Source organism: Nelumbo lutea, chromosome 1, assembly GCF_056320005.1.
Source record: "Nelumbo lutea isolate HS-2025 chromosome 1, American lotus-T2T, whole genome shotgun sequence".
NCBI classification, from domain to species: domain Eukaryota; kingdom Viridiplantae; phylum Streptophyta; class Magnoliopsida; order Proteales; family Nelumbonaceae; genus Nelumbo; species Nelumbo lutea.
The window spans coordinates 187,561,287-187,582,220 of record NC_142684.1 but is presented as its reverse complement, the minus strand read 5'-3'; the positions used below and the strand labels follow the sequence as shown (position 1 = coordinate 187,582,220).

Here is a 20,934-nt window from a genome sequence, read left to right as displayed (position 1 = left end):
TACTGGTTCGAAGGAGAGGAGAGAGAGTTTTGCATAATGAAGAAAAAGAGAGTGAGATTCGATGGGAGAAGAAAGGATTACAGGCCATGAGCGTCAAAGTTGTCTACACTGTGCATCACAGAACATTAACGTCGGAATGCTATTTGAAACCCTAAAAAATGCAAAAAACGGTAAAAAGGAAAGTGAATGCTTGGTTTTACGACAACGAAAAGAAAAAGTTGGATTTGAAATGTTGAATATACCCGGTTCGAGAAGAAGAACACGAATACTCAAATTCGGCAATGCGACGATTGTTCTTTCTCTTTCGAGAGGAAGAAGACGAATGAATGGATTTAAAAGAGGGGTATTTTATGTCTTCTCAAAAGTATTTAGGGTATTTTTGTTTCTAAAACGTGAATAAGCACATTAATGCCGGGCTGCGATCTTAGTATTTCAAATATGAAAAAACATTTCAGATCATTATTTCAGACACATTTCAGACACGTATCAAACGGCAATGTTAGCCTTTTTGAAGGGTAGGGTGAGTGTATTTTGAGAAAAAAAAAAATTGAAAGTGCTTGCAACGTTATGCATACGTGTAACTGGGTCCAAACGCCATCCCAAAGAGTTGAAATTAGAACCACGAACTCCTCCTGTTTTTTTTCTACCAATTATGCAACGTGGCATATTTTTATTGGTTTTCAGGGAAATAGAACTTGTCGTCCTAAAATACCAAGGGAAGGAAGCAAAACGACTGACGATTGTTCCCACCTGCGCTCCCCCCTCGGACTTATCTCCAAAAGCTTCTTTCCTTCTTTTATTTTACAGCTGCAGCAACCTTTTCTAAAGGCTGCGGTTTTCGGGAAGATGGGAGACCTTTATGCCTTAGATTTTGACGGAGTTCTGTGTGACAGCTGCGGAGAGAGCTCTCTCTCTGCTGTCAAGGTGAGACTTTCTTTCTCTCTGTATTTCACTTTGTTGCTGCTTCTGCTTGTTCGTTTTAGGGTTTTAAAATAGTAAGTTAATGCTGAATTTTATTCAACTTCTCTTATTTTATAATAATAGGCTGCTAAAATAAGATGGCCTGGCCTCTTCGATGGAGTGGATTCGGCCATGGAAGATTGGATCGTCGATCAAATGCACGTCGTGAGCTCTCCCCCTTTTCTTATTACTTATTAACATTTTTCATTGCTGTCTTGTTTCTTATTACTTATTCTCCCCCTTTAAGAAGAATAGCTGGGTGACTTTTTTCTTACAGCACAATGTATGTAGTTATTCAAATCACTTTTATAACCTCATCCATAATTAGCTTCAAGAAGAAGAATGGTAGTGATCTTTAATTCTTTATCTCATAATACGACATATCTAGGCTTCTGTTTGGAAGTGCTTATTGGATAAATTAAATGCTTATCGTAATAAGCGCTTATGAGTGTTTGGTGAAAAAAGCACTTCTTTCAAACGGGGGTAGTATAGATTTCCTGAAAATTACATGGCAGGCAAAGATGGGCAAGAATCGCTTGAAAAAAGAAAACCAAAATTTTGAACTTATTCAAAATGGGCTTTATTTATTGAAAAAGCGCTTATTCGGGCTTATTTTTCAAATGGATATAAGTGCTTAGTGATGTGATCCTAGCCTAAAATAAGAACTTTTTTTCCAATATCTTCCAAACAGGGGATAGCTTTTGAACCCATTTTGTTGACTCAATCCTTGTGTTTGAGAGATTTCTCATCTTATCATCCCAATTAATGGCAATTGGTTGATCTGACATGGCCTCCTCAGATTATTCAAGCAACAGAAGTGGATTTTAATCTGTTTGCATGAATAATGTTTATGGAATAATTAAATAGGATAAACAATAGTTCCTTTTTGGTGTTTAAACATATGCGTCCATTATTGTGTTCATATATTTAAACACCAAAAAGGAACTATTGTTTATCCTATTTAATTATTCCATCAACATTATTCATGCAAACGGATTAAAATCCACTTGTTCATATATTGCCCCGCCTTTTGTTTGTTGTCCCAGTCAATTGCAAATTTTCTTTCTTTGTTGTTGAGTTTTCTGGCATCAGACATCCCTTTTCGGTCTATGACTCTTTCTGAGAGATCCATAAGCAGATAATAAAACAGGTTCTTGTAATGTTGAGTATCTCTTTTAACTAATGATAGCCATTTGTTTCCTTCTAAGACATGGAAAAGTCGGAAAATTAAAAGAGTATACATTTCTGATTTTTCTCTGCTGGTCCAGTGAAAAGGAATTTGAAATAATCCTTTGCAAAAAGATTATCTTTGACCTAACTGATGTCTTACCCTGTAATAGGTTCGCCCTGTAGTGGAAACTGGATACGAGAATGTATTACTTGTTAGGTTGCTTTTGGAGATCCGGATGCCTACAATTCGCAAGTCTTCGGTGGGTATAATCTTGATGCAAAAATTTCATTTCTCTGTGTTTTCTGAAATCAAAGGCAACCATCTCCTTCCTAGGGGTGGTGGTAAGTTGGAATTGGAGTAACATAGTTTATTTAGCAACTTCAAATCCATGACTAGATTACTAGAACCACAAAATCATGTAATTCTTGATGCACTTTTGTAGTCAAGATCTACATGTGATGAAAAAATTTCAACGTGTAAGGTTGCAGATGGACTCACCATTGACAGGATACTGGACAACTGGTCAAAGCTGAAACCTGTCATTATGGAGGAGTGGGATGAAAATAGGGAATCTTTAATTGAGCTTTTCGGAAAGGTAAGGGATGAATGGATAGAGAAAGGCCTACCAAGTTGGATTGGTGCTAATAGGTAATATATTTTGGGTGGACTTGTAATAATCTCTCAGAATTTTTGTCTTACAAGCTAATGTGTATGCTGATGCATGACTAATACAATCTGAGGAACTTAAGCAGATGATACCACATCATATTTATTAATGTGAAATTTAATGATCAGTGTTGTGCTTTTTTAGTAGACAATTTTATACTAACTGACCAGAAAGATGTCACTTCCATTGTCATAGTACTACAACAACAATAATAAGTTAACATAGTTGCAGCGGTTAATGGGTCATCTCAATTATGTATTGATACATTGGGAATTGTAACTTCTGACCAGTTCAACAGGGACATGGAAATGTATGCTAATCTGTCAAGGATCAAGGTTTTGGACATGATGACTTTGGCAGTTAGTGGACATGATGATAAATCTACATTGAGCAATTTGACACATCAAAAACTATTTAGAAGAATGCAAAGTACTAATGTGTCTGGATTCGTAGATGTATAATAGAATCTACTAAGGACCAATGAAAACCATACCCATATGCATATTCTTTACTCTTGCTCATAAGCATAGTTGTCAAAATCTTAAGATTGACGATATGATTCACTTGTTGAATGATTAATTCCAAGGATTTCGATTCTAATGTTATGTCTGAATCGTTTTCCTGAAAAATATCTTACAATTTCTGTTTGAATCTTACAATTCAATTCATGAATCCCACAGATTATATGGTCCATGCAATATGAATCAAATCAATTGAAACCAATTTCTCTACTTTGTCATTCCTTTGTTTCTTTATTCTTTTATCAAATAGCACCTGTTTTAAAACTCTTATTAGAATAAGATTTTCTTAGGTTGTTCCAGAATTATCTAGAAATCTTATTGAGCTTATTTTCTATCATATATAAGTTAAAGTGCTATTGTACACTAGTTAATTGACTTTCAAGTCAAACATATAATTTCATGTTCTAGTTTATGAATGACTGTATTGTAGCAAGGTGCCAACTGGTTGTTGTGGAGACTTTGGATCAAATCCCACCTGCACCGGGGTTTGGTTGATGGGCTATCCCCCATTGTGTAGCCCCATGGAACCAGAAGAAGAAGAAGAAGAAGAAGAAGCAGAACTGTTTTGTATGTACTATGTATATACATGGTAGATTTGAACTAAATCTGTTGACAAGTTTCTAAAAAGGAAGAAATCTTATTATTTATGATAAGGTTCATAATCCAATTTGATTCAACCTTCGCTGCTATTTACTGCAATATTTCAATTTTGAGAACATTGCCATAAGTTGATGGAGCATAAAAATTAAATGGTTCAACCAATGGTTTACTAGAAATTTCTAATCCCATCATAAAAAGAAAAAACCATGTCTGTCAAAATAAAATAAAATATCTGAACTAAAACCACTGAAAGAACTGCTCTTTTTATACAAGATTTAATTTGGACAGCATTAATGCTTCTGTGAATTTGACATATCACTTATTGGATGCAATCTTTTTTATTCTTATCTATTTATTATTTTTTTGGTATTTTATATATTTATTAAATTGTGAGTGTGGCATATTACTTACTGAAACATGAAGTTTGGCAACTGAAAATTAATTAGGAATGCCTACCCATGCAGATTCTATCCAGGTGTACCAGATGCCTTGAAATTTGCAAGTTCAAGAATATATATTGTCACTACAAAACAGGTCCACCATTTATTTATTTCCTATAAGAAGTAACTGGACAGAATACTATATGGCCAAATGTGTTCTTGTGTGAACATATCAATTATCCTTCTTCTATCTTTTTTAGGCTTTTGATAAGCCGGGCTAATTTTTTTTTTCCTGAACAGAATTGTTCTTTCTGACCATCTACTGCACTTCAGGCCCGATTTGCTGATGCATTGTTACGTGAGCTGGCAGGAGTAACAATCCCATCTCACAGAATATATGGTCTTGGAACTGGGTTAGTAAATAGTGCACTGCTTGGGAAATATAAAAATTGGTCTCTTTTTCCTAACCACTTTTTTATCTGTGTTGCACTTTGCATTTTCTTGTGTTTTGATTTTTGGAAATTTTATTCAGTCCCAAGGTAGAAGTGTTGAAGCAGCTTCAGAGCAAAGAAGAGAACAAGGGGTTGACACTACAGTAAGATCTGTTACTGCTTATCTGAAAAATGGGATGGTAATTTTTTCTTAAATAAATTAGTTCCAATTTAACATGTTTGGATCCACCTGGAATGAAATGATTTCATTGTTGTTCTCCATTTAGCCTTTGAGAAAAGGTTCACCAATCCAAAGCAAGCCATCTCTGGCTGCACTGGGAGGTAGTTATATCTTATCTGAAAATCACTCCATTTATTATTAGGTAGGGGTGCTCACAGTTCGGTTAACTGAACCATGGGCTCTTTTTTGAAACCAAACTGGTACCACCGGTTTTTGAAAAAACCGTGAACCAAACCTAATCAGTTTGGTTCCTCAGTTTCTCAGTTTTTTATATTTACAATATATATATATATATATATATATATATTTATAACATTTATAAATAATATATAATATAATATATGTATACTGGTCAGTTTGGTTTGGTTCAGTTTTTTGGTTTTTGTTGAGCAGCCCTTGGGCATCTTGGGTTAAAGTGCTATTGCATTGTATGTGGCATCTAAACATGCCAATAACAAACTATTCTTGTGCACTGCCAGTGAATGCATTGGGTGGTATTTTGTTAGGCTTCCCTTCTTTGCTGTGTACATATATTAAAATCAACTCTTTCATTTTCAAAATTAAAATCAACCCTTCCAATTTCCTGATCAGCTTTGTGGAAGATCGACTTGCTACTCTGAAGAATGTCATCAAAGTGCCTGAGCTTGATGGATGGAATTTATATCTGGGTAGTTTCTTATTTTCCCTTCTTCTCTATCACTTGTTTTTACATTTGTATATGGATTTGCTTGCTAAGCTGGATGTATTTGGAGCAGGAGACTGGGGTTACAACACGCAGAAAGAGAGGGAGGAAGCGGCAACCATTCCTAGGATTCAGCTGCTGGAGCTCGCGGACTTCAGTAGAAAGCTGAAATAAGTTTATAACATCTTTTATCTTGTTATGTAATTGATTTCCACCATATAATCAACTGTGATGTCTTTTAACATGTAGCCGACTCCATATAGTTGGGACAAGGCTTAGATGATGATTACATCTTTCAAACAAGTTAGACTTTTCCCTCGGAATGGAAGTATGGAACTGTTGGAAAGCATTTGCAATAAGATGCTACGAACGACATTTGGTGTTTCTGCTGAAGTTGTTATGAATACCATCACATTCTGCTCTATAAGCCCCATCCCATCTTACCAGGGCAAATGACTTAATAGGGAAATCCAACATCCGAGCTCTGTGCAGATTTCATTGGAGGATCTTAGCCATATAATCAGGTCGTAAAGATTACACTTGATTATCATCCTGTTATAAAGATAGCACTTGACTACCTCCAGATTAACCCATATTTTTTTTAATTGGGCATGGAGGTGCAGAATGCGTTTTAAGTTCAGCAAACCTTCTATTCTTGTTTGGGAACCCTTAGCAGTGTAAATTAACTCGTACCAACACATTTGGTTGGTCTGCTCCAAAGTCCAAATGGCCCCCCATAGAAAACCAAAAGTAAGGGCTTGTTCGTTTTCTCTTAATTCTTATCTTAACTTTAAGAGAAAATTAATTGTTCATTTCTTTTTATATCTTATTTTTTAAAGTGTAATTGTACAATCTTTTGTTTTTCAATAATACTCCCAAAAAGATAAAAATTCTCATATATGGGATCAAATAGATATTTGATAGTTTTTAGAATTTTGAGTTCAAAATTCAGAACATTCCATGCATTCAGGAAACAAAAGTTCACCAATACTATCTGACTTCAAAACAAACAAACAGACTTGAATAACCTGAACCTCAATTTTGAGACCCACTAATCCAATATTCTCGGATATTGCAAAGCTGAGGTTGCAATTACCAAAATACCACATTTGATCTAAGCAGAGAACCCGAGACTTCCAAATTTCGAAATACCCCATTAGGTTTCTTCTCAATTAACGATGTTTTCCACCTTCCCAATGCAAGTAGGAAGATTCACTGCAACATTTGATCAATGTGCTTCATGACAAATGAACAAAGAAAAACAATAAGATGATCCACACCCTTCGGGAGGAACCAACCATTTTCTCAAAGTGTTTGTGCTACATTGTCTAAAAAGATTTCTAGAGATGCTAGCACAAGATTAAGCACGAGCTACAGCTCATCTTTGAGATGCTCTCGCTCCTGCACTACACCGGCATCCTCTGCTTTGTTCTTGTCACGATGGAGCATTTCAATAACTTCTTCTAGAGGAGGATCCCCAGGCCTTCGGAAAACTCGGTCTCCTATCTTGATCTCGTAGGCGTCAGGCTGGCTCAACACGAAGTCTTTCAACTGTAAAAAAGAGAAGGATTTCTGTGAGAATGCAATGCAGTGCTATTGAGGACTCCTGAGAGACTAAGGACCTCAATGGGTACCTCTGTTGTGTCTTTTCCCCTTTCCATGGTGAACATGAGCGTGTTCCCATCAACAGCCATGAACTTGGCTTCAATAGACCCTGTTTTAAGAACCTTCGTCCATTTCATAGCAGTCTCAGCCACCATCTCCTGAAAATTTTCCAAGTTGCAGGTCAATATATCTTCTCAAGGTCTTTTTCAGTGGAAAAATTCTTATCCTAATTCTATCATACGTGAAAACCCTGTAAACCTAATCACTTTCCAGATCACAGTTACTCAACTTTATCACCAAATTGTCTATCAGATCGGTGAAATTTTCGCCAAAAACAAATCAGCTATGGTTAGAGAGCAAAAACCCTTTATAGATCAAAACCGAAACCAGAGGGCCAGCTGAGATTGGACATTGGAGGTCCCTCCCCAACACCGTATCCTTAGCCCCAAAAATTAACTAAAAAAAAAAGAGGAAAACATGAAAGAGGAAACGAGGGGTTGGGGAGCAGGAGGAATTCAGTTACCGCCGAACGGCGAACGCCTAATCGGAGCTTAACGAAACCAAACGAAGGTCCGAAATGGTGCTTCATCATTTCCTCCTGAATCTGAGATAATTCCATCCCGGATAAATCCATGGGAGGAGGATCGAACTCTTGGGAAGGGCTCGATTTTTTGCCCCATTCCTTCCAGGCCTCGTCTTCTTCGTCGTCAATCACGTCGTCCAGCTCGTCCGGGATATGAACCCTTTTCCCCCCATCTGCAAGTCTAACAATTACACCATTCTCTGCAACAATTAAGACGAGGATAAGAAAGGCATATACAAGAAATGAATTTGAGAAGAAAAAGCTGCTCCGCGTTCCCATAATGTCCACTATCATCAAAGTCGGACTTCAGAGTTACAGAGCCTTTGGGTATATAAAGGTTTGGGGAGGACTCGACTGAGGTGGGAAAAAGTGAAATATGCAGTGTTAACCAGCGAACAGTGGCTCAAATCGAAAGATCGACGCGAAAAGCAAAGGCAAAAGGTCTGGAATAAGTGTTATTTTTCCTTATTCTTCTGTGAGTCACATGACAGAACCAAAAGAAGAAAAAAAAGATTCAAGCTACAAGCTTTGCATTTAAAATCAACTTTTGTACTTTTGCAACGAAGATTTCAAGCAAAAGAAAGAAAATTGGATTAAGTTACAAGTTTTTTTTTTTTTTTTTGTTTTTTTGGTAATGGATTAAGTTACAAGTTCAGTTTGGGAATATTTGCACTGTACATTCTTCCCAAATTGTGCCAGACTATTTGTTTATGTGCGAATTGCGGTGTAAATTTGGACCGGATATAAATTTTGCATTCATTTATTTGTAATTATGTTTTGCATTCTTATTTGATACAAAATTTGTATTTTTTGTTTTATTTACAAAGGAATGGCAACAGGGCAGGTTCGGGGTGGGGATCATATTCCCCATCCCCCACTCTGATTTTAGAATAAATCTTTGTCCCTAACTTCAATCCCCGTCAGGAATAAAAGTTGTCCTCCACCCTCGACCTCTAGCAGGGATAGGTTCCCTGTGGGACTTGAATCCCTGAAATTTTTTAGTTAACAATCTTTTTGAAAAATAGATTTACTTAAAATAAATAAAAAATTAAAATATAAATAATAATTTAAAAATATTTTTTCTATATATAATATATTTAATATGAGAAATATTTAATATAAATAATCAAGATTGAGGTGGGGTGGAGACCTCATTCCCCATCCCGACCCCAACCCCAATCGGGGATCCCTATTAATCCCCGTCTCTATTCCCACCCCACCACTGACCCAATGGGGTCAGAAAAGTCGGGCATCCATCATCGGGAATGGAGAAAATTGCTATCCCTAATTTACACTTATTGGCAACACAAATTTTGCATCAATTTTTAGAATGCAAAAATTGTATTGCCTTCTTTCATATATCAATTTCCTCTCATATAAAGTGGGGATTACGTATCTTACTTCCTAATCCTACCTCACTCAAAACAAATGACCCTCCTATCTCCATTTCATATAAAATGGGACCACTTCAATTTACTCTTATTTTACTTCTCAAGAATAAAACAAAAGTAAACTGAAATTTACATTTTACGTATTTGCACTCCCATGCATTTATACCAGTATAAATGAAATTTGCTCTTGCGAATAGACTGAGCCTTTATGGAATTGCTTTCAGATAAGTGGTTAACAAGTGATTTGAGTAACTTTTTGGTTTTAGTAAAAAACAGTTGCTTTCTTTTTTTCCTATTAAAATAATTGCTTTTTAATGAAACTCCAAACGCATGTAAAGAATGGGTGTTCCCGTGACAATACATGGATATTGTTGGTTACATCACTTGGGTTGGGAGTGGAAGGCCCAACTTTAAAAGTGAAAATCTGACCTTACAGGTCAAAGCCCAGTCCAACCTAAATCCAAACACTTCCATACCTGTTCAACAGGCATGTATGGTTTGGACTGTAAATATATTAGATCATGTTTAAACCCTTCTCATATGAGTATTTAACGCTATATCTACAATTTGCATCATAACATGTGAATGAAGTCAGACCATATTTGGGTTGAACCAAAGTTGGGCCTACATCGCTTGGTTTGGGTTAAGTTAGCCCATGTTGTTAGTCTCGGGCCTAATTTAAAAGCTCAAGTAGGATTTGGACCCGGCAGGCATGGGTTGAGCCCATCTAAGTTAGGATCCTAGTCTACAGGATTCAATTTCCAACTCGGAAAAAAAAATAAAGAAAATTGAATCAAGGTCAGCTTGGATGCCAAGTTGGCTCCAAGCCTCCAGTTGAATAAATTAAGAAAAATAAAACAAATAACTAAGAAGTGACCCTCAAGAACTGAGGAGAGAGAGAGCTGAAGTATGGAAGTAAGGATTATTGAATCGTAGAAATGAAGAGTAGAAGGTGGAGTCTCATGTGGATAGCTCTGCAACTTGGGTCCGGTTAGCCCAAACCAAGCTTGAAAAATAGGGTTGGGTTGGGTTGAACTTTGGGTTAGGATTAGGATTGAAATGGATCCAACTTAATTTTGGGTTGGGTTATTATTGAGGCCTTGACCAATTTAGACCAACCCAAATCTCATTTAATTTCATATTTGCATGTATAGATATTATCTAAATATATATATTTATTCATGTATATTGTATGTCAACAATTTTAAGTATAAAGATAAATTTTTTAACATATTAACTATGTTCTTTTTACGCATAATAATGCTAAAATTAAATCAACAAACCCTTTGACTCTAGGAATTGTACATTTAGTAGAAGGTGTTAAAAAAAGGTTGGACCAACCCGAATCCAACCCAAAGTTAGGATTGGGGTTGGGGGTTCAATAACTCGGATTAGGTTAGGGTTGACCTGAACCCGACGTAACCTGCCCAACTTGCAATCCCTTGATATAGATTGGCCTTATCCGATGTTGTCCCATCTGTGGATTTGGTGCTCTGGTCATCATTTGGTGAACGTTACCAAACAAGCTGGGAATCTTTCACATGGTAAAAGCATTTGGGAGGTTAAAAGGAGTTTCCATATTCCTCTCCCCACCCTCTATTCACAAAAAAAATGTATATAAAAAAATAACCCCAAAGACTTATTTTCCTTATTAGTTAAGAGGCTCATAAGCCAGGTTATTTCCATCAACGTTCAAAGTATTGATACGTTTGTATCGGTTTTGACCGGTTCAGGGGTGGATGAATATTAAATCAACCCCTCTGAACCAAATTTAAACCTTGATTCCCATACCATGCTATCGATGTATCGATATTTAAAACCTTGATTCTCATACCATGCTATCTCACGCTTTTTCTAATAATATCGTGGAATAAAGACTATGGAGTATGGAATAAAGGACATCTGTGGTGAGCTGTGATTAGTGTGATATGTCATATTCTCCCATTGAATAAAGAAAAACAAAAAAAAAAAAGAAAAGGAGAAATGATGCTTACTCCTCTTACCAACTGTTTGAATGCAAAAGGATTATCCTACCCTTCTCTCTCTCTCTCATCGGCACCCTACAACACATTTCGAACGTATATTAGGAACATCTCGCAATGCATGTTGAGATATGCATGTAAGACGTGCTTTATGGAGCACCAATCCCCATCTCTAACCCAATGGGGCCGGGGAAGTCGGGTACCCATCGGCCTCTCTCTCTCTCTCGTTTCCTTGGAGAAGAAGAGATGACTAATGAGATTAAAGAAGCCAGGAGGCCCTCTAGAATCCATGAAGATGAATGGGGAAATTATTTCCATCATCAGCCATCCACAGCATGATTGTTCTGGCAGCTTTAAGAAATCCACATAAAAGGAAAAAAAAAAAAAAGCAACAGAGAAGCCTTAAACAAAGAATTCACCTTTCTCTTTTCATTTTCACATCACATAATCCTTCTCAGCATCAGCATGAACAGCAAGAATTAACCGAATGACATCAAAAAAATTATCAAGGGTACCTTCTTGATCTATTTCCATTAAATCAGTAACTCTCTGATGATCTTAAAGCGATCGATGCGTCAGTTGAGTATTCAGTTGGGGATGAGGGTGATCGTTGAGAAAACAACTCAACCAGAAAGCCACAGGATGATAAACGTAGGGAAAGGCAATTAAAATCTTTGATGGTTTTTACAGGTTTAGTAACTAGAAATTAGGTTTTCGTTCAAAAGATTGCCCCAACTTTTCCTTCATATCCAACCCAAAGGAATTCTTCATCAAACTAGAATTGACGAGAATGGCGTGGAAATAGGATCATTTTTGTAAGGAAAAGAATTCTCTACACACGAATATGTCCAACCGGATTTTCCTTTCTGTTGGTTCTTTCTTTTTATTAGTACTAGTGGTCTTTTTTATGTATTTAACGCTGGGCGGCCACTTTGGTCACTTTCATGACAAAAAAGGAGCAAAGAGATCATGTGTCATAACTCAGAAGTCTTTAGCAGAGATGCCAGTTCATGATTCATCTGTACAGTTCGGTTTAATTTAATGGAGTGCTGACTGTTTTCTTTAAAAAAAAAAAAAAAAACATAGGGCTGCAAACAGATTGAACCGGATATAGACAAATTGTTTAAATTCGAATTCAGATCGGATCATTTCTTTTGGATGTCCAATTGATTTTGAATGAGTTTGGATTATAATCGGCTATTAAATAATATAAATAAATTAGACAAAAATTATCAAAATATTATATATTATTAATAAAATAGATTAAAAATGATTAATACTATATTTTATAAACAAAAAAGATTGAAAATTACTTGTGTAAAACTTGAATCTATGACAATTTAGTGGAAAAGTAGAAAATGAATATAAATTTTAAATATATATGAGTGCACACACACATATATATATATATATATATATATAATAGAAGAGGCAGAATTAAGACAAAAATATGCATTTTATAAAGGGCCAGACATCCCCGATAGTTTAATGGATTTACTAAAACCTATAACATAGTTTGTGTTTTAGTAAAACACCCCCTATAGTTCGCAACCAATTTGCTTAGATCAACCTTCTATTAGATTGAAGTGAGGAATATAACAATGGTTTTCAAAACTGGATCAAACCAGACTGTCGAACCGGAAAATCAGGAACCGGTCAAATGATTGGTTCCGTTTTGCCCCCGAACCATTATTTCCCCAAAAAACCGTTGATTTGGTTAGCAAGCCATTGACCCAGGTGGTTGAACCATTTGAACCGTTTAACGATTTGGTTGGTTTTTATTTTTTTAATTTTTTTTCAAAAAAAACCATTTGAACCGGAACCATGACTGGTTCGTTGTCCGATTTGGTTTTAAAAACCTTGAAAATAACAGTTTTGACCTTAGCATCTGTTGGGACCAATTTGATCTACAGAAAAATATAGTTGAAAATGTCATTCTTGCCCCTAGTTTACATGGACAACAATTCTCTATTGAAGAAGGAAGATATGTTGCTTCAAATTAATAATCAGAGATGCCTGCTCTCTTCTTCTTCATTCTTTTAAAATGATCCATTGGTTCATTTTAAAAGTTTGATATGAAGTGCTATGGGTACTTTCAAAATAAAATACCATAAGCCCATGCCCTTGACCATTTCCCACTCATATAAACAATCAAGTCACCATTTTTAGGCAACAATATAAAAGATTCTTGACATAAGGTCGATTAAATAAATCAATTGCAAACTATAGGAGGAGTTTTAGTAAAACGTAAATTATAGGGTAGGTTTAAGTAAATACGTGAAACTATAATAGATGTTTTAAAAATGACCCCTTTATCAAAGCACCTTTATTGACATAAGCATTCTCAATATCTCATTTGTAAAAACAAAATACAATTTTACCATCTCAAATATAATTTTTATTTTATTTTCTTATAATCCATTTTCACACATGTGTGACAACATGGTTGTCATCGAAGGCTTATGTGGTTGTTACCAACATAGGATTCTTAATCCATATTGGACACAACAAAAAGCTTATACCAAAATTATAAAAACCCTGGCCATGTCACTCTCACTCTCACTCACTTACACACACACACACACGCTCTCTCTCTCTCTCTCTCTCTCTCTCTCTCTCTCAATCTCCCACTTCCTCTCTTGTTCTTTTTTTTTATTTTCTTACACACTTATATGGTATTAATTAGATTGTATAAAAGTAACATGAGACCAACTTGGTATGGTTCAAAAATTAGTATACCTATTTGATAAAAATTCACAAGAAACTCTTGGCTATGGAATTTACACCAAGTAGAGAATGATAGAGATTGAGTGAGAATGAGATATTGACTGAGAGAGAAAATGAGGAAGAAGAATGAGAGAGATTGAGGGAGAATAATAGAGAGAGAGGTTTTGATTTGACTACAGACCAAAGCTAGAAGAATGGAGGAGACAAAGGAAGCAAGAGAACGGGAGATGACTATATGAGTGAGAGAGAAGGGAGGGAGATTGAGAGACAGAGGGAGTGGGAGAGAAACTGAAAACATATTTTCGGTATAGGCTTTTTTGTTGTGTCCAACATGGACTACGAGTCCCATGTTGGCAACAACCAAATAAACCTCCGATGACATGGCAGGGGTTTTTATAATTTGAAATGTAGAGCCAATTATTAGAGTTTTGTTGGTTTCTGGACCAACCTGCAACCTAATTTTAAATGTACAATCGACTTTAACTATAATTTTTCTTTTAAATTATATATTTCATTTACATTATATAAAATGCCTTTTACTTATCACACTTAATTTTTGTTTGTCTATAGTATCATTTGACTCAATACACTAACCCACCATCTAAAAAGAAAAATAGTTTGATTTCTAGGTTGACATTAAATTTTTGTATTACATTTCTATTATTGATAAAATGAGTTCTTATGTATAAACTTATTTTTATTCAATATAATGAATGCATAATATTAGAGATGTACCCAATATTTTATTTTTTATAAATATATAACCTTAGATGTGTGCCCAAAATTTTCTTTATCTTTCTTTTTGTGATTCTTTGTATTTTTTATTATTCAAAATTTTATTATTTGATTATGACATCATTTCATTTATAAGCAGAATTTTAAATCTGGCATCCCACTTTCATCATTAACAAAAATACTTTTTACATTTCCTAGTTATTTATTTTAATTTTTTATTATTTAATTTTGGCTTATTTATTAATCCATTTGACCCCAAATGGTTGAATTGTTTGCCCACCACCGAGAGGAAAGAAAATGGTTTTGTTTTCAAAATATTTATTTTATACTATTAAAATTAATATTGTGGATTTAATTACAAGAATTTAATGATGAGAAAAATATATCTTAAATATATGATTTAATGAGGAGAATAGGAAAACATTTTTATTTACAATTGATTTTAAATTTTACATTCCATTTTCATCATCAATAAAAACATTTCTTATTTATCATACTTATTATTGTTTAATATGTATGTTAAAAATATTTTTAACTTTTTAATTTCTTCTTTATTCATTTTATTATTTAATCATGTCAGCATGAATTAACCCATTTGACCCAAAATGATTTAATTTTTTACCATCACCTAGATGAAAACACTATTTTTGCTAGGTAGACTTTAAAAATATAAGCTTTTATGTTATTAGAATTGTTAATTATTAAGTATGGATTTAATTAATAGAACTTAATGATGAGAAGAAACAAAAATGACTTAAATGTATGATTCAATGAGCATGAATGCAAGCTAATAACTTAAGGCTATGTTTGGTTTGAAGGAAAATGTAGGGAAAGGTAGGGAAACCTTTACACACCTTGTATAGGTTCCCTTGTCTTTCCCTTCCTTTCCCTACTTTGTCCTTCAAATCAAACATAGCCCAAATGTTAGATTTAATGAGAGAGAATTGAATGCATTGAATATCTTAAAATTACATTTTTTAAACTCATTTAATACCAAGAACTGATTACCCTATTTTCCCTTATTTTTTATGAATAAATTTAAATACACAGGGGTAAATTTTGTCCTTAGAAAATTCCAGAAATATTCTTAAGGCCATTCATGCTTTTTAAAGTAGTATAGATTACCACTTGAGCTTCCAAAATTTAATTGAAAGAGATCCCATATTTGCTTTGAAGCACTACATTCAAGAAAAACATGATTGGCATTTCCTTCCCTACCACATTGACAACAATCCACATCAATCTTGATTCCTCTTTTTCTTGGAGTATCTTTCACAAGCAGTCTAATATTAAGCAACAAAGACATGAATGCTTTTATTTTCGACAAGGTTTTAAGGCTCTAAACAGTTGAAACCAAACTTCCTAAATTTGAACTCGAAGACTCCTCTTCATATTTAAGTTTGTATGCTGATTTCATGGTGAACAAGCCCTTTGGATTCAACCCCAAAACCAGTGTATCTTTTCTAGGGATTAAGGGATTAAAGATTGCTTTAATTTTATTCTAAATATTAGGAGGCACACAATTTTTAATTTGGGATTCCTTCCAAACACCTCTATCTTTATCGATGAAATCACATACCATCTCATTTTCATTGAAGCGTTGTGTAAGGGTTAAAGCCTTAGCCAGAGAATTCTCTCAAAACCAATTATCATTCAAAATTTAATAGATTTGTCATTACCAACTTCCCATCTAAGGACTTTCCTTAAGAGGCCCCTAGCACTGGAGATGCCTCTCTAAGCCTACGACTCTCTTTTCCTCTTTCTTGTCTCCCACAAGTTCTCCTTGTTGAGGTGTTTACCCTTCACCACTTTAACGCACAAATTATCCTCCTTGAGAATCTTCCATCCTAATTCTATCAGGTTTGCTTCATTTACCCTTCACCACTTTAAAGCTTCAGCACACAAAATAAAAATGTAAGGAGAAAGAGGGTCTCTTTGTCTTATCTCTCTGGATGGTTTGAATTCATTGAACAGAGACCTATTAATAAGAATTTGAAAGAAAACAATCATAATGCATTCCATTACCCATCCAATCCACTTGTCATGGAAATCAAATTTCCTCAGCACCTCCTCAATAAAATTCCATTTCAGCCTATCATAAGCTTTCTCTATATCAATTTTGCAAGCCATAAAACCCTTTTTACTCTTCTTTTTTTCTCATAAAGTGAAACATCTCATGACTAACCAAAATATTGTCATTAATTTGTTTATTTTGAACAAAAGCACTTTGGAATGAAGAAATAATTTCATTAAGGAAATGTTTAATCCTATTTACAAGAATTTTTGAGATCACCTTGTAGATAACATTACACAGCTGATGGGCCTGTAATTATTCACTGTTTCTGGATTCTCAATTTTAGGGATTAAGGTAATGAAAGTCTTGTTTAGAATTGGACATTATTTTTCTGTGTGAAAGAAAGTTATTACAGTTCCACAAAAATCATCTTTTACCACATTCCAAAATTTCTTAAAGAATAGAACATTAAGACCATCAAAACTAGGCAAATTTGATACCATTCTAACTATGTCCCCACCACTCATTAGATTTTCTTACACGAAAAAACAAAACACCCATAGATTTGGTTATGTATTGACGGATAGGCCCATTGCCAACAGTATGAGCAACCTATTAACTCTACGGGTGCTCAATTAATTCTCAATAACTCTATCCCCATTTTTAATTCTAAACTCCACTCTCCCAATTAACCAAACCCTATATTCAATGGTTAACACCATTTAAATTAATTTTTATTTTTTATCATTCAAATCAGACTGATTGAGCTAGACCACGACAAACTCTAAGGAGGTATTAATGAAAATACATTGTTAGGACCACAGTCCAGTTGCAGACACCCAACCAACCAATCACCTAGGTGCTGACACTCCGGAGGGTGGATTGGGGGAGACTACTGAGTACTGACTACCACCCCTTTGTGGCTTTGTCTGTTTACTCTGTTACATTAATTACATCGGAGCTGGTTCAATATACTGTTTACATCCCAACCCCCAACTCTTACGTCTTACGTAGACCAGAGCAACCTGGGCGTGTTTTAGCTGGGGTCGGTCCTGAAAGCTAACGTAAGCAGTTTCACGCTTATTAAGGACAACAAATTTCTTGTCAATTGTCATTGTCGTCGTCGTCGTCAACGCATACATAGTTGCTTGCTATCGTGCGCCCACGACAGATGTAAAGAAGAGAAATCAAATTTGAAATGCCATACATAACATAACAATGAATGAGAACCGGAAAAGATCATTCAAGCAAAAAAAAGAGGGTAAATATCATTGATTTATTTTTCTAGACGAGACGAGAGGATTTATCATGGGGTTTATGTATGATGATGGATGGATCATGGATCGTAACAAACTTACAAACAACGAGTACGAGACGGCCAAATATGAAATATCAATCAGTCAACCACCAGTCCACCGTTTTCCGCTCAATTCTCCCAGTCCCTCTCTCTTATCTTTTACTTTCCTCTGCAAACTGCAACTACTAGTCTAGAAATCATCACCTCCATAGTCATACGCCAAGTCATCCTCAACTTTCTCTGTTACGTCCTCGGCGATCTTATCCTCCACATAATCAACGCCTTCCGCCAAGGCCAACCCACCCAGCACCCCTGCTACCGCACCCACGGCCAACCCCGTTCCCATCCCGTACTTACTCTTCTTCTTCTCTTCACCATACGGCGGCTGCCCGTATGGAGCAGGTGGAGCGGCACCATATGAGTACCCAGCGTCCGCCGGTGGGGCCGCTGAGTACGGCGGAGGAGGAGCAGCATAGGGGTACCCGTAAGGTGGCGGGGCAGAGTAAGGGTAGTCCTTAGAAGTAGCAGGTGGTGGTGGCGGTGGGACACCATAGGGTGGAGCGTAGTACGGATCCGGTGCACGATAGCGGGGCTCGCGGACCGTTATCTTGGCCTCGATCTTTCCCTGTGGACGACCTGATGGCCGTTTCAGCTGCAACGTACGGTGGGCTCGTTCGCCGAAGCCAACATCATCAACGATCTCCTTGAGCGGGATGCGGGCCGACCCGATTAAGGGTTTGGTGTCATCGGCGGCATTGGCATGGACGACGTCGAGGAAGAGGGTGGAGTCATCAATGGGGGCGACTAAGGGGATGACGAGGGTCTCGTCCCACACGGGGGAGGTGTCGCCGTAGTCGTCGACCTTGGTGGAGTACTTGGACTTGGGTGGATCGACCCAGGCGACGACGTAGGGCTTGAGGGAGCCGTGTCGCCAGTTGACGTTCTTGAGGTCTCTGGCGGAGGAGATGGTCACCTCCACTTCTCGTGGAGGAGCCGACGGAGCGGAGCTGCTGTAATAATGAGACGACGACATCTCCGATAGATACAAACGAAACGACGACGGAATTTGAAGGAACGAAGGGAAAAGAAGCTGCTTGCTTTGTTTGCTTGCGGTTGCAGCCTTGCAGGGTTTATTTATTTATACAAATACGACTACAAGCTGTTAATAGGAACTGAAGGAAGAGAAGAGAGGTGTCTGTACCGTTGAACTGACCAAAGACTAATGTCACGAAATTACCCTTGCATTCTGAATATAATTACGGGCATCACGCGTGAAGGGTTTTTCTCGTTTGGATTTGGGGAAGGGGCATATCCGTAAGACCGTAACCGTAAGTAAGGAAGGGACGTAGTTATCTGGGCCGGTTTCAACGTTGTCTTTTGGGGGCTGATTATCTGGGCCGGGTGACAACGTGGACCGGGTTCAGTTAAGTGGGGGAGAATGTATTAATGTAACTCTGTGTCTTGCGAATATTCTATCGTCGCGTACAATTACATACACGGCTTCCTTCCTTTTCCTTCGTGTCTTGTAAGTTGCACACGGATCACACACGGGAGACGTAACACGGCTTCTTTCCTTTTGTTTGACCCAAAGCCCAAAAGCCCATCTCCGCCACTGGCCCACTACTCTTTGGTTTAGGATAAATTCGTAGATGTATCCGATAAAATGGGAATTATACCGAGAATATTAATAAGAGTAATAAAATCTGGTTGACACTCCACTCCACCACTGACTACTATACACGAAGTGAGACATGGAATTTTACAGTATGACTAGAGCTAGAGGATAGAAATGGGCCTACGCCTACCTGCTGTGACTATGTTAATCACCTGCTAACAAAATATGTTCCAACGCCCTGCCAATATGATCAGATACCATACATTTTATATATGATCATCGGTATCTCCTAGACTCCTATTCCTATCATCTATTCTTCATCACCATTCCATTGTCTCCCGTGGAATCAGAGACTAGAAACTTAGAGAGCTTCCTTCCCTCAACAAATTGTCCCGTTTTTCACCACGTGGTAAGATGATAACCACTGATTGAAAAAAAAAATTGGGATAAGTAGACTGTACTAGGTCACGATTTTAATATTTTATTTATTAATCTTTGTTATAAAATAGAGTTTACTGGGTCACGATTCATCATGGTTGGTCCAGAGTCCAGTTATCGAGAATAGTAACTGATTGGAAATCATGTTTATGGCTTTATGCTGAACAGGTTGAATATGATTTGGGCTCAAATTTGGCCCATGTGTAGAGAGGATGATTAATGAAATAGCCCCTTTTTGGGACCAAAAGTGGCATCTGCAACGGCTGAACCGAATGAAAGAAAAGCAATTGAGAAAAATAACAGAAGTAACTCCCATTAAATTGATGAATCCGTCTTCAATTGTCCAACTCCGAGAAATTCAGGTCCACGCCTATGGCGGATGGTTGTGCTTTGGACTAAATTTAAGGCTCAGTTTGTGAAGTCATAGTACAAAACATTTGCAGTAGTGTACATATTTGTATTTGTACTCTTCCCTAATTGAGCGTAAGGATGATCTAGATGAGCTTTAGTCAAGTTGAAGCAGAGTTACATGTGCCACCAGACGATATTAAGGTCCAGAAAGTGCTTTGTGATGATGATGATGGACCCATATAGTTAGAATAGGAGTTAGATGATGATGAAACAAGAACGGTTTGAAAAGTGCTTGGGTGAGGTAGATAAAGAGTTGAAGATATGCATCTCGTTGAAGATGTGGTTGCTGTAATTGGAGATGGAGAGAAATGCCCTAAGCATGGTTTTAAAAACCAGATCAGACCAGATGGCTGGACCGATTGACCCATGAACTGGTTAAGTAACAGTTCCATTTCACCTTAAAACCGCTTTTGGGCAAAAAATTATTGATTTGGTCAGCAACCGGCTGACCCGAGCAGTCAGGCCATCAATCCATCAACCTGG

At 36.6% G+C, this 20,934-nt stretch overlaps 3 protein-coding genes across 4 annotated transcripts; 1 reads left to right on the top strand and 2 right to left on the bottom strand.

The window, feature by feature from the left end:
- Nucleotides 1-702: 702 nt before the first annotated feature.
- On the top strand, nt 703-6,002 carry LOC148879894 (ribosomal RNA small subunit methyltransferase G). Of its 2 annotated transcripts, none has more exons than XM_088961623.1 (9): nt 703-924; nt 1,045-1,125; nt 2,301-2,390; nt 2,613-2,779; nt 4,384-4,453; nt 4,633-4,712; nt 4,832-4,894; nt 5,563-5,639; nt 5,727-6,002. In XM_088961623.1, exons 1-9 carry the CDS (start codon nt 847-849, stop codon nt 5,825-5,827), a joined length of 807 nt encoding a protein of 268 aa, XP_088817749.1. In that variant the 5' UTR covers nt 703-846; the 3' UTR covers nt 5,828-6,002. The 2 variants fall into 2 exon arrangements, 1 of the variants encoding a protein (XP_088817749.1); XR_016104384.1 differs by having other exon boundaries at nt 714-924; nt 4,832-4,930; nt 5,727-5,783.
- Nucleotides 6,003-6,794: 792 nt separating this feature from the next.
- LOC148879893 (LDL receptor wingless signaling/trafficking chaperone) lies at nt 6,795-8,524 on the bottom strand. Its single transcript, XM_088961624.1, has 3 exons — nt 7,782-8,524; nt 7,288-7,416; nt 6,795-7,204 (listed from the first exon to the last, which is right to left on the bottom strand). The coding sequence occupies exons 1-3, from the start codon at nt 8,133-8,135 to the stop codon at nt 7,025-7,027; spliced, it is 663 nt and encodes a 220-aa protein (XP_088817750.1). The 5' UTR covers nt 8,136-8,524; the 3' UTR covers nt 6,795-7,024.
- Nucleotides 8,525-17,932: 9,408 nt separating this feature from the next.
- On the bottom strand, nt 17,933-19,496 carry LOC148879892 (Calcium-dependent lipid-binding (CaLB domain) family protein). The gene has a single exon (XM_088961622.1). The coding sequence runs from the start codon at nt 19,018-19,020 to the stop codon at nt 18,178-18,180; it is 843 nt and encodes a 280-aa protein (XP_088817748.1). The 5' UTR covers nt 19,021-19,496; the 3' UTR covers nt 17,933-18,177.
- Nucleotides 19,497-20,934: the final 1,438 nt, after the last annotated feature.